This window comes from Apodemus sylvaticus, chromosome 14 (genome assembly GCF_947179515.1).
Source record: "Apodemus sylvaticus chromosome 14, mApoSyl1.1, whole genome shotgun sequence".
NCBI lineage: Eukaryota > Metazoa > Chordata > Mammalia > Rodentia > Muridae > Apodemus > Apodemus sylvaticus.
The window spans coordinates 72,812,795-72,827,242 of record NC_067485.1 but is presented as its reverse complement, the minus strand read 5'-3'; the positions used below and the strand labels follow the sequence as shown (position 1 = coordinate 72,827,242).

Here is a 14,448-nt window from a genome sequence, read left to right as displayed (position 1 = left end):
ATTTTAAAACATATTTTTAGGGCCACCCTTGAAAGTTTAGAATTAAATGATGCAGCAAGCCTCCAAGCAGAGGAGAATGAAGAGCTTTCAAGAACCCCGGTAAGTATAGACTTATGAAGTCCATTTTGTTTTAATTCTCTAATACTTGAAAGAAATTTTCCTGTGTTCAGAAGCAGCATATAACCACATTTTAGGAGAGTCAGATATTCTCCCTGTTCAAATATTTGATAGCTTCAGATTGTTACTATTTGTTAGTAATTATAGGAGTCAGGTTAATTGTCTGCCCATGAGGTAGTGCAGTAGTAGGTTCTCCACTAAGGATAGGATATATTTAGTCACAGGTTCTTGGCTCAGACAACAGTTCAAGGTATGGGTTTAACATATAAAAGGGGCCTTACATCCAATTAGAAAACAGTAGATTAAGAGTCTTTTTTACCACCAGTGATGGCTGGCAATGGTAGTCATAGTTGCAGGCAGCAGGGTTCATATCTACATATGTGTTGATTTCTTTTCTCCTCTAGCAGCTTCTAGCACTATGAAAGCTAGCTAAGGGGAATAATGTTTCCAGGTTATATTGTAGATTCCCACATGTTATAGCTCAAGGAGTGAGGTCTCCAGGAATAATTTCTTTCCATCAGGTTTTAGAGGGTAACCAAGAGCATTAGGAAGTATCTGAATATCGTATGACCTCGCTTGTCAAAAACTGTAGAAGAAAACCATTCCTGGGATAGCATTTATTACCACTGCGGTATTGAATAGGGCCAGCATCACCCCATTGTAGAAACGCTTTTTTCACTCATTTTATACATGTGTATATGAATATTCTTTAGAAAGCTTCTATAGTATCAGGTCTCCATATGACATTTTGAAAGATCTTTAGTATTTGTTATTTTATTTTTATATTATTTTATTTATTTGCATTTCAAATGTTATTCCTCTTCCTGGGAGCCCCTCCACAAACACCCCACCTTTTTCCCCTACCGTTTTAACCTCTAATTGTGCTCCCACACCAACTCATCCATTCCTACATCATCCCTTTAGCATCTTGATTCTCTAGGGCATCAAGCATTCACAAGAACAAGCACATCCCCTCCCCCTGAGGCCAGACAAGGCAATCCTGTAGCAGGGACCATGGACCAACCCTTGTATGCTCTTTGGTTGGTTGCTTAGTTGTTGGGAGCTCTGAGGTATCCAGTTATTGGATACTGTTATTTATCCTATGGGGTTGCAATACCCTTTACCTCCTTCAGTCCTTTCCCTCACTCTTTCCATAGGGTTCCCCATGCCCAGGCCAATGGTTTGGTGTAAGTATTTGTATCTGTCTCAGTCAGGTGTTGGTAGAGCTTCTCAGAGTACACCCATGCCAGGCTTCTTCCACATCTTGGTTTCAGCAACAGAGTTAGGGATTTGACATCTGTATATGGTATAAATCCCAAGTTGAGGTGGTCTCTGCATGGCCTTTACTTCAGTCTCTGCTCCAGTGTTGTCCCTGCATTTCCATTAGACAGGAACAATCCTGCGACCATATTTTGAGATGGGTAGATTGCCAAATCCCTCAACTCGGGACATGTCTATCTACTGGAGGTGGTCTCTTCAGGTTCCATTTCCACGCTGTTGGTCATTTTGACTAAAGACCTCCCCGTTAGGACCGGGTACCCTTTCACATCCTTGGTGTTTTTATTTTCTATGAGAAATGAAAGAGAAAGGAGACAAGCCTAAAGAGACTTGAGGTGGGAAGTCCAGGCTAGTAGTGTGGATTGGCTTGAACTCATATTTGCAGTCACTCAGTGCCAGTTGTGGACAGGATACCTGAGTGATGCATATTCTGCCAGAGAAAGGCATGGCTTCTGACTTCACCAGCAGGTGCTATTAGGGCTGAGTTAGATGAGAACATGTCTTGATGAAATGAATAATGTACCAAGAAGAGAGTTGGCAAAGCCATTTTTTTGTGTGTGTATGTCTTAGGCTTTCTATTGCTGGGAACAGATTCCATGATATAAAGGACAAAATTGATTTGTGACTAGCTTACAGGTTCAGAGGTCCAGTACAATACCAAGACAGGAAGCATTTTAGTTTTTAGGCAGGCATAGTGCTGGAGAATGAACTAAGAGTTCTCCATCATGATCCAACCTCTGTCAATAGATTGGCATTCTCAGGAAGGTAGGAGAAAGCACTCTTCAGAAATGGGTGGAGCTTCAAAGCCCACTGCCACAGTGGGGTACTTCCTGCAACAATGCCACACCTACTCTCAGCAGGCCTTATCTCTTAAGAGTGTCTCTTCCCAAGAACCATGCATATCCCAACCATCACACTGTGAGTAAAGAACATCCTCCCCAAAGGTCCTCCAATGTCAGGAATAGAGTGAGTTACTGAGGGGAAACAAGGGCTTGACCAGACCAGCAGAGCAAGTTTGCCATTCAAGAGGGTCATAGGATTCTTAGCCCCAAGTAGCATAGGGATGGGAATATGAATATTCTTTCTGCTGAGGGAGAGAGGCTATTCATGTATGTCCACAGATGATGAGGTGAAAAAGACAGATGGAAAGGTAAGAACACAGCAAACCGAGGAGAAGAGTTCTGCCTGTGACTCCTCTTAAGTGAGTGTCATAAGTCCTGGGAAGGTGAGTGTTGGAAGTTTGAAATATCTCCTTTTGATAATTGTTGGTGGCATTGAGTTCTTCAATGTGCATGGTAATGGTCTTGGAGACTTGGTAGGGTTGGAATACCAAAGGAAAGAGGAGTAATTATGACCATTAATTATAGTAGTTGTTACTATTGAAGGGTGTACTGAGGAAGTATGAGAGTTAGGGAAAGGAAGACAGAGTTCAGACTGGTACTGGCCATATCTTGGGTCATGGAAGAGTTCTATTAGAGACTCATAAGATCCTCCCAGGGACTGACTTCTACAGGTTAAAGTTAGGAATGGAATATTTACCTAGGGAAGAAATATAGAATTCTGGAACCACAGGATAGATTTCAGAGTACATGTGTGGTCTCTGTTTATGATAGTATGATGTAATGTTACTGTGGCAAGCATGGAAGATGACATTTCTAATAGCAGAAAAATGGTGAGTCCTGAGGGAGAGAGGGTTAGAGTGGGAAGAGTGGGGACTTCAACCTTGGAGGTGCTATCAGAATCATAGACTGCAGGTGTATAATAGACAGTAGAGAAACAAGGAGACCGTTACTGAGGAAGAGTCAGAAGAAGAGTCCCAGAAAGAGGGCTACATTAGTGAGCTAGGAAAAAAAAAACCTTCCCATGTTTAACAAATAATATTTATAAATTTATATATCAGAAAAATGTCACAATGAAAATGTCACATAGCTGAGGTCTTCTATAAAGTGTTATCTGGGGGCCAATGAGATGACTAAGTGTGTAAGAGCACTTGCTGCTGTTGCAGAAACCTGGGTTAAGGTCCCAGCATCCATGTGTCAATGCCTAGTTTTTGGAACTCTAGCTCTTTTGGAAACTGGTAACATTTCCTCCTCAGATCTGGCAATAGGTAGGCCTAAGCCTACAAAAAATACAATCTTGCCAAACACCCAAATCCATAAGACAATTTTAAAAATTATTATTTTGAAATCTATGCTCACATGTATCAATTTCAGAAAATATGTTCTGAATTATCTAAGAATATTATGCTTGGTAAATAATATTTCTAAGAAAGAAAAGTGGATCTCTACAGTTAAAATTGTATTCATATTTTTTTTTCAACGTCTGAAAAGGCTCAAGAAGAACAGTTTAAGTTGTACCTGTCACTGACACAGAGTTTGCATGAAATGAGAAGGAGAAATAGGGAACTAGAAGAAGAAATAGACAGGTATGACATTTATCTATCAAAGCATTCACCCACAACTAAAGAGTGATTTTACCAAAACCTAAATATAAATTCCTATCTTGTCTACAAGTTTATAATAAAACAAATAGTTCTATTTTTAAACTCATATAAGAAACCTACAACACAATTTCAAATTTTGGAAGAACAGTATTAATTGCTAACATCTGTGATGATTTTGACCATAATAAGTGACAGTGAAAGCATTCTCTGATGTCAACTGTAATCTTCCTAATATATTTTCAATTTCTACTTTGAAATATGCTTTTATTTTTTTCCTCCTACATTTCAGATATTAATACCCATATCTTGTTTGTGTGCTTGTTATAAAAGATCAAAATTTACATGGATAAAATTGGGTTTTCTTCTACTTTTAAATATTTAACCATGATATGTTATTCATGTGGACCCATAAAAAGATATACTAATAATCCATGATCATAATCCATATACACATGAAATATAAACATTTTCAAACCTGAGTTTCCTTTAAGAAATTTACATGTATGTGTACATAAACTAACATACAGATTGATGTCTTATATTTTATATAGGAATTGTTCTATAGTATCAAACAGAACTCAGAATCCAAAAATATTTAATTTTCATTTAAGGCCACTGACATGTCTTTTTATTTTAAGGCATCTATAAATTATATGTAATCATTAATTGTGCTGGTTGATTTTGTCAACTTGACACAATCCAGACATATCTGAGAAGCAAGAACCACAATTGAGAAAATGCCTCTATGAAGAATTGCTTATAAGAAACATGTGCAGATATTTTCTTAATGACCATGGAATGTGGGGTAACAAGATCATTGTGTATAGGTTCCATCCCTGGCAGATGATTCTGGGGTATAGGAGAAATCAGGTCAGGCAAAATATGAGCGGCAATCCATTAAGCAGCCTTCCTCTCTGGCCTCTGTGCTGCCTAGTTTTGTGAACCAAGTTATATTCATCTAAGAGAAGGGAGCCTCAATTGATAACTAATATATTGCTGAATAACTATAATACTCTATTACTTTTTGGAACATTGTCAAATGCCTGTGCATGCATAGCACAGGTGCATTCTAAGTTTACAACTTTTTGACATCCTGAATACAGAATCTTCAGGCTTAGAATGCCTCTCTCTCTCTCTCTCTCTCTCTCTCTCTCTCTCTCTCTCTCTCTCTCTCTCTCTCTCCTCCCTCCCTCGATTCCTTCCCCTCCCCCTCTCTCTCCTCTTTCCCTTGCTTCATCCCCTCCCTTGCTGCCATGCTCCAGCCCTTTCTGTTTCTATTTTAATGAGTACACAGAATGATAGATAACATGAAAACTTTCAGACTTGTAATGCATGAAAGATGTCATTATTCTATCACCTGAAATAAAATAATACAAAATTTCTCGTAACTTTTGAGTCTCCCAACATGGCTGGCCTCTTTTGTTTTTATTTTTTATTTTAATTTTGATTTCTCTAAAGTGTGACTAGTGTTTTCCTGTGATTTAACATTCTGCATATGATATTGCATCTTCTGCATTTTGTGAAAACCACATTAGGAGGTTCTCTAGATTTCTTCTTAAAAGGTTGCATTAGTTACACATCTGGTGCTATGATAAATTCAATGACCAAAGAAAACTTAAGGAATAAACGGGCTGTGTTTACAGAGGGACAGAGTCCACAGTAGTTGGGAAAGCAGCAAGCCTCTGCCTCCTGACGTTTCCATAACCTGCCCAAGCATCATCAGTAACTGGAGCCCAAGTGTTCAAACACTTCTCCTACAAAGGGCCATAGAATCTTTTCAAGTCTTTCCCCATATTTCTATATTTGATCCCCTATGTCTTAACGCACTGATTGTCCTCTTTTCTTTTCCCAATTATCCTTCAAAGGCTTTATTTGTCTTCATTCTAAATTTTAATTTTGATTGGAATTCAACCAAGGTACTTACACACACCACACATACTTGGTACTACTATGTGGAATGAATCGTTGTTTATTTGCATGTGTTTGTGTGTCTTGAACATATGTATTCATTTGTGTGTATACATGATTTAAGCCTCTTCCCCATCCAGAGGTAATTAAGAAAATGTTCCCACAGGCATGTCTCTAGAATTGTATAATCAATAATTTTGTCAGTAAAGTTTCTTTCTTTTCAAATTAAACTTGTGTCTGTCAAGTTGATAATAATAAACAACACCAACAAAACAAAACAAAGTTAACCAACAGAATAATAGTATCTAATTTCAGTTACCAGCATCTACCTTCAAGTAGCATCTAACTCCCTGTAACAACAACTTCTGAAGTATCAGTACTTGTACCTATGAGGATACTTGCATTCCTGTGTACGTATACACAGTGAGACAAAGTCCACACATGCACACAAACACACACATTCACACACACACACACACACACACACATATACAAACAATCCTGGAAATTAAAAACAAAATTATAAGTAAATCATTTATTTTGATATATGAAAATATATGTTGACATATGATATTTATAACAATTCAGTTCCTGATTTCAATATTAATACTTTATTTACCATTTTTATTTCAACCATTTTATTTTATTTTTTCGAACTTTTTATTTTCAATTTTCTTTGTTTACATTCAAAATGATTTTCCTTTCCTGGTTCCTCCCTCTCCATAATTTCCCTAAGCCTTCTTCCCTCTGCCCATTCTCCTATCACCCCCTCCTACTTGTCTGTCCTGGTATTTATTTTAAAATTCAAAAATTAAAATTATTTCAATCTCATACTTTTAAAATAGTCACAGAATCACACTTTTGATTATTATTAATTTTGCTTTAGTATTATAAACCATATTACTATTCATAATGTATTAAATGATTATAATTTAAAATCTTCAGTTACTAACCAGGCTTATTCTTATATCTGTAATGCAAATACTTGTAAAATACAGTCTGGAAGATCCAATGTTTAAAGCCAGATTTCATAAAAAACAACACAAATATACAAACATACAATGGTGATAATAGTTTACTTAATTGTTTTGCATATTTGTCTAGGTATATGGACCTGTGCACAATGATGGAGGAGGACTCAGATGGACATCAAAATGGAGAGTTTTCAGGTTATAATGCTTCAAGTACAAGTCACTGCGAAGAGGATACGGTACTGAAACTAAGAGAGAAGGTGAATTTAAATTAATTTTTCAAATAAAAATTGCATCTAATTTAGTACAATGTAAATATAAAGAGTTTGCCAATTTTTGAAAACTTGAGCTCATATTCAAAAGAACTTTCCTTTTAGATTGAAAATGTGTCATATTTGTGTCTTGAAATTTCTATGCTGTTCTAAACCCATTTGGCATGTATGCCCCTGCCTAAATTTGAGTCACAGGAACCACGTCCCAGACTCTATATGTTCAGGAAAAACAATTTCATGTTAGTTTCCTCTATTGAACACAGTGTGGTTCAGGCTGGATTTTATTGATCATAATTCAAGAAAAAAAATTAAACTCATATGAAGATGTTATTGTGTATACCTTTAAACTTCACAGATTTGAAGTACTTTATCAAAGATAAGTAATTGTTTAAATAATAGTTGGAATCATTAACTTTCAAAAGTAGTTTGTATGTTTGAAAAAAATTCAGTCTAGAAGGAAATGAGATGGAGTTCTCCATAGAAGGAAGCAAGGAGAAGTAAACATTAGAAACTTTGAAAAAGAGGAAATGCATCCAATTTTTAAAATTAAAATAAAAGCTTGTATTTTCTTCATTTCTTGGAAGGGATATATATTTTTTTTCTTCATTTCTTGAAAGGGGCATATACTTTAGCTTTATTTTTCTCATTTTCTATTTTTTTTGTTCATTTCACATGAGACTTCTAGTTAAATTCCTTTTATTATCTGTGAAGAAGAAATGTCTGTAGTTACTGACATGATGATTTGACAGTCGTTCCAATATTAAATTAGTTAAAAGACATATGAGAACCTCACTTATGTACCTAATAATGTTTAGAGAGTTTTCCTGATCTGAAAACAGCTTATGGCTTCTCTCTCTCTCTCTCTCTCTCTCTCTCTCTCTCTCTCTCTCTCTCTCTCTCCCCCTCTCTCTCTCCCCCTCTCTCCATATGTGTGTGTGTGTGTGTGTGTGTGTGTGTTATATTTGTTGTATATATGAGTTTGTGTTGTTTGTTTGATTTGGTTGGATTTTTTAAATTTAAGTTTATCAATAATTCATTAATGTGTGAAGTGGAAAACCAGGTGTAAAGCCTGGGTTCATGCTGAAATTGTTGAAATTCATGGTGAATCCATGCCAAAATTCATGTTGAATTCAATTGGAATCATGCTGAAATTGCTATTAGTGTTATGTTAACCTTTTTTCTGCCTACTGCATTACTAGACAATATTAATTGTTTTCACTCAGCTTGAAAGTATGGAAACAAAACTACAACAAGAATTAATCCGCTGCCAATGCAAGGAAGATGAAAATAATCTTTTGGAGCAGAAAATAGCAGAAAGGAAAGCAGCCCGGGAGAACCGTGAAGCGGAAGAGGGTAGAATAAAGCAGCTTGAAGAGAAAATACTCAGCCTCAAAGCCGATATGGACAAGAACATGGTAGAGCGAAGTGAGGTAGAAAATCATAAGAAAGCCATTGAAGAGCAAGCTAGGAGTCAAGTCATGGAAAAAATAAACCAAGAGAACCAAGTCTTACGGGTAACTATAGTCATTTGTCCTGTGCTGTAATTCACTCCACCTCAAAATTCATATTCAATTATATTTTTTGTATGATTGTGTGTGTTTCTTCTGTGTTTCACAGCAGTTTCTTTTGTTGATTTCTGGAAAAAGAAGCCATACCCTTCTATTGATAATCCTGTTAGTTTTGACATTAATGCTAAAAGAATTCATCTTTCAGAATTCCAGTTTTCAATAGGAAATGTTGTGATTTATGAGATAGATTGAAACATGGTGGGAAAGAAAATCATTGTGATGTGGATATGATAATGTACTTCGGTTGTTTATAAGTTCCATGGCTTACTCTGAAATTATATTATTAATTTTTGAATTGTTATATGAATACCTCAGGGATGAGACTGTAGTCCTATGGTTGTATATCTCTTTGTCATCCACAAGTCCCTGGGTTCTGACTACAGCACCACAGAAAGAAATTATTAAAACAATTCTGCTTAAATCCACTGGAAGTTGTTGATAAAGAATTTGAACTCCAACTCCTTTCTCTTTCATTTAACACATTCTCTGCCTTGTGGAGCCAAATGCAGAGAAAATTACACAATAATTTGTTGGATGATTAGGTTTTAAATAAGTGTTTCCTTTATTTGGAATATATACATTGATATTTGTAATTTAAACAGAATCTTTCTGTGAGTTGAAGTTATTTATTTAATTTCATCTTGGTAATTTCATCATGAATACAAGATTTTGATAACACCAACCACTCCTCCTAATACATTTGAAATCTCCTTGGTTGTCCTCCTTTAAAATGTTTCTTTTTAATATTCTTAAGGAACTAGCTGCCTCTGAGCAACAGAAAGATCAGGAAAGACAGGATTACATCATGTCACTGGATCATAGATATAAGGAAATTGAACTTGAGATTGTGGAAACAAAATCTCGTGCAATTTCTGTGAAAGCACAACGGAGAACATTTGAAGAAAAATATAGAGCAGAATTGCAACTTGGAGAACGATTGAAATATGAACTTGAAAAGTAAGTCAGACTTTGGAAGCCTAGTAAGCCAGTGCACTGAATTTAAACTCTAATGAAATGACTCATGTGGCTATTAGAGCCTGAAAGAACATTACCTTCCCGAAATATTATCCATACGTGTACTTCCCTTTAAAACACTTGTGTAGGACAGATAGCATTCCTCCACAGCTGTTGTAGGTTGGATGCAACTTTCGTCCTGCCATTATTATTATTATTTTATTTAATATATTCTTCATTTACATTTCAAATGAACCGTTTCCTGGTTCCCCCCCCCCGAAAACCCCCAACCCATACTTCCCCCCTCTGCCTCCAAGAATATGACCTTACACCCAACCCACTCCCACCACCATACCCCATCCATTTCCCCTTACTGGGGCATCGATTGAGCCTTCACAGGACAAAGGCCCGCTTTCCCCACAGATGCCCAATAAGGTATTCCTCTGCCACTCCTTTGGCTGGAGCCATGTGTACCCTTTGGTTGATGGCTTAGTCCCTGGGAGCCCTGAGGCATCTCTTTGGCTGACATCATCAGTCTTCCTATAGGGCTGCAAACCCCTTCAGCTCCTCCAGTCTGCCCTCCAACTCCTCCATTGGGGACCACGTGCTCAGTCCAATGATTGGCATTAGCACCTTCCTCTGTATTTGTAAGGCTCTGGCAGGGCCTCTCCAGAAACAACCATAACACTCTCCTTTCAGTATGCTCTTCTTTTCATCCATAACAGTTTTGGGGTTTGATGACTGTTTATAGGATGAATCCTGAGGTAGGACAGTCTCTGGGTGGCCTTTCCTTCATTCTCTGCTCCACACTTTGTCTCCATAATTGCTCCTGTGAGTATTTTGTTCCCTTTCTCAGAGGAACCAAAGCACCCCCACTTTTGGTCTTCCTTCTTGAGCTTCCTGTGGTCTGTGAATTGTAACTTGTTTATTTTGAGATTTTGGGCTAATATACTCTTATCAATGAGTGCATACCATGTGTCTTCTTTTGTGATTGGGTTATCTCACTCAGGATGACACTTTCTAGTTCCATCCATTTCCCTAAGTATTTCATGAATTTCTTGTTTTTAATTGCTGAATAGTACTTCATTGTGTCTATATGCCACAATGTCTGTATCCATTCTTCTGTTGAAGGACATCTGGGTTCTTTCCAGCTTCTGCCTATTATAAATAAGGCTGCTATGAACATAGTGGAACATGTATCTTTATTATATGTTGGAAGAGGATGTATCTTTATTATATGTTGGATAGCAAGGTCCTCATGTAGTACTATGTCTAATTTTCTGAGGAACCACCAAACTGATTTCCAGAGTGGTTTTACCAGCTTGCAATCCCACTAGCAATGAAGAAGTGTTCCTCTTTCTCCACATCCTCTCCAGCATCTGCTGGCCCCAGGAGTTTTCATCTTAGCCATTCTGACTGCAGTGAGGTGGACTCTCAGGGTTCTTTTGATTTGCATTTCCCTGATGACAGAGAATGATGAACATTTCATTAGAGCCATTCGAGTTTTCTCAGTTGAGATTTCTCTACTTAGCTCTGTACCCATTTTAGTAGAGTTATTTGACTCCCTAGAGTCTAACTTCTTGAGTTCTTTGTATATATTGGATATTAACCCTGTCCAAGATGTAGGAATGGTAAAGATCTTTTCCCAATCTGTTGGTTGCCATTTTGTCCTATTGACAGTGTCCTTTGCTTTACATAAGGTTTGTGGTTTTATGAGATCCCATTTGTTGATTCTTGTTCTTAGAGCATAAGCCATTGGTGGTCTATTCAGGAAAATTTCCCCTGTGCCTATGTGTTTAAGGTTCTTCCCCACTTTCTCCTCTATAAGCTTCAGTGTATCTTGTTTTTTTTTTTTGTATTTATTTATTTATTTTATTTTTTATTCGATATATTTTTTATTTACATTTCAAATGTTTTCTGCTTTTCTGGACCTCCACTCCCCGAAAGTCCCATAAGTCCCCTTCCTTCCCCCTGTTCTCCCACCCACCCCTTCCCACTTCCCGGTTCTGGTTTTTCCCTATACTGCTTCACTGAGTCTTTCCAGAACAAGGGGCCACTCCTCCATTCTTCTTGTACTTCATTTGATGTGTGTATTATCTTTTGGGTATTCCCGTTTTCTAGGTTAATATCCACTTATTAGTGAGTGCATACCATGATTGATCTTTTGAGACTGGGTTACCTCACTTAGTATGATGTTCTTCAGCTCCATCCATTTGCCTACGAATTTCATGAATTCATTGTTTCTAATGGCTGAATAGTACTCCATTGTGTATATATACAACATTTTTTGCATCCATTCTTCTGTTGAGGGATACCTGGGTTCTTTCCAGCTTCTGGCTATTATAAATAGGGCTGCTATTAACATAGTGGAGCATGTATCCTTATTTCATGCTGGGGAATCCTCTGGGTATATGCCCAGTGTGAAGATCCTTGATCCACTTGGACTTGAGCTTTGTACAAGGAGGTAAGAATGGGTCAATTTGCATTTTTCTTTATGCTGACCTCCGGTTGATACAGCACCATTTGTTAAAAATGCTGTCTTTTTTCCACTGGATGTTTTTAGCTCCTTTGTTGAATATCAAGTGACTGTAGGTGTGTGGGTTCATATCTGCGACACTTTCTTCCCTTTCCATAATAAAAGTTTACTTGAGGTGTGGACATTCAGCTAAGTACATATGCATGTTGGTAATTTCTAATTGCTAATTCATACAGCTGTAATTTTGGAACTCTCCTCATCAAATGTTCACTTAAGTAGAAGTGTTTAAAGGAAGGTTATAATAGAAACACAAAGAACGTAGCACACACCACAGAGTCTATTATTCTGGCTATTGGAATGTTATGTATCTGTAATAGGAAATTTGTATGTTACCTGGAGGGACTCTGGTACATTAATGCTTTTCTAATTTACAAAAGGAACTATCCTTGCTGTTGACCTTAAGGTCTACTGCAGGTGTGAACAGAAATATAGATTATGAAGTTACTAAACATAATTGCTCATTCAGTATGGGAGGGAGGGCTGCATGAATGGCAAAAAGGGCAGGCCCCACAACTAATAACTCGACGAAGATCTTATAGTTTACCGGCCTCAGGGGTAGCCTGACTCACCAAATTCATGAAGGAAATGTTTCACTTTGCCATTTAATTCTATATCTGGAGTATATATGTTTTATAAATTTATGCATATTTAAATGCCTATGAGTATGACACAAAAAATGTATCAACCAACTAAACATTTCTTAACTTGTTACACTTTAAATACAGGGGCATCAACAATTTTTTTAAGTACAACCCTTCTAGACAGCAGTAGATTTGGTTATAAAATTGTGCCTCTTTGCTTACCTGTTCAACCTCTCTGAAGCTCTTGAATCACCATAATTTAGGATAGTCCACATGATAAGTAGCTGGTTAGCACAAAACACAATGAATGACATTTTTGTAGTTTTTTTAATATTGATTTGTTCAGGCTTTTTTAATTTAATGTTTACTTATTCAGTTTATATCCTACTCACTGCTGCCCCCCACCTGTCATCCCTTCTCACAATCAATCCCTCCTTTCCCTCCTTGACCTATGAGTGGATGGGGGCACACTGGCTTTCTGCCTCCCTGGCACTTCAAGGCTCTGCAGGGCTATGACCTTCCTTTTCTACTGGGACCAGACAAGGCAGCCCAGCTAGATGAATATATCCCAAGTATATAACATAGATTTTGGGATAGATCCCGCTCCAGTTGTTCAGGACATACAAAATAACCAAGCTGCACATCTGCTACATATGTGTAGGGAGGCGCCCAGGTCCTGTTTAAGTTATCTGGTTGGTGGTTCAGTCTCTTGAGATTCCCAAAGGTCCACCATAGTTGAATTGTTGGTATTACTATCCCCTTTTATTCTATTTTATTACTATCATTCCTTTTATTCTTTCTGAAGAGGCCCCAAATCCTTCCACTATTTGGCTGAAGGTGTGGGCATCTGTGTGTGTGAGTTGGCTGTTGGAGCCTTATAATGCACAGTCATGCTAGATTCTAGCCTGCAAGTATAACAGAGTATCATTAATAATGTCAGGGTTTAGTGCTTGTCAATGGGATGCATTTCAAGTTGGGATAGTGATTGGTTAGCTGTTCTCTCAAACTCTGCTTCATCCACAGTCCCTCTATTTCTTGGAAAAAGAACAAGATTTCTCTCAAAAATTTTGTGAGTTGGTTGTGTCCCTATTGCCAGACTGAAGATCCTGCCTGGCCACAGGAGGCTGCCTAATAAGGCTCCATATCCTAAATGTTGTGAGTCACTGCTAAGGACGCCCCCATTGATTTAGGGCTCCTCCCCTACCCCATTTCTTTGTCTCTCCTGGAGATCCATCCTACCTTCCTGCTACCCAGTAATTTGCATTTTCCAGTAATTCTTATGGCAATCCTGACATCCCCTATCCCCCTCCACACTCCTCAACACACCAACCCCCTCTCTCCTTCAATTATTCTCTCCCACAATATTCCCTCTCTCCATCTACCTTCCACCACTACTCCATTCTTCCTTCTAAGTGAGTCTCAATCATCCTTGTTTGTGCCCTCTTTCTGCCTAGCCTCCTTGGATTTGTGGAATGCAGCATGAGTGTTCTTTATTTTATTGCAAATATTCAATTATATGCGTATACATACTTTTCGTGTCCTTTTGGGAATCTTGATATTCTCAAGATTCATCTCTACCTGAAAAATTCAAAATGTCTTTGGTTTTCATGGCAGAATAGTATTTCAGTTTTAGATATATCACATATTTTTTGTCCATTCTTAAGTTAAGGAACACCTAGGTTGTATCTAGTTTCTGGATATTACAAATTAAATTGTTATGAACATTGCTATGGAAGTGTATTTGTGGAATGGTGGAACATGTTTGGGTATATGCCTAGAAGTAGTAAATTTGGGTCTTGAGGTATTCCTAGTATTGGGAG

The 14,448-nt window shown here is 37.5% G+C and overlaps 3 protein-coding genes across 10 annotated transcripts in view; 1 reads left to right on the top strand and 2 right to left on the bottom strand.

Moving 5' to 3' along the window:
* The window catches only part of LOC127665122 (ankyrin repeat domain-containing protein 26-like), a 922,395-nt gene that overhangs the window by 32,899 nt on the left and 875,048 nt on the right, over positions 1–14,448 (top strand). The window contains exons 8-12 of the mRNA XM_052157533.1: positions 21–99; positions 3,726–3,820; positions 6,851–6,977; positions 8,213–8,503; positions 9,312–9,514. Of these exons, the coding sequence (XP_052013493.1) occupies positions 21–99; positions 3,726–3,820; positions 6,851–6,977; positions 8,213–8,503; positions 9,312–9,514 (795 nt within the window). The remainder of the gene's footprint in view (positions 1–20; positions 100–3,725; positions 3,821–6,850; positions 6,978–8,212; positions 8,504–9,311; positions 9,515–14,448) is intronic.
* LOC127665125 (ankyrin repeat domain-containing protein 26-like) overlaps positions 1–14,448 on the bottom strand; it is an 870,635-nt gene that overhangs the window by 219,527 nt on the left and 636,660 nt on the right. The gene's annotated exons all lie outside the window — the stretch shown is intronic.
* The window catches only part of LOC127665128 (coiled-coil domain-containing protein 3-like), a 738,150-nt gene that overhangs the window by 517,986 nt on the left and 205,716 nt on the right, over positions 1–14,448 (bottom strand). The window lies entirely within an intron of this gene.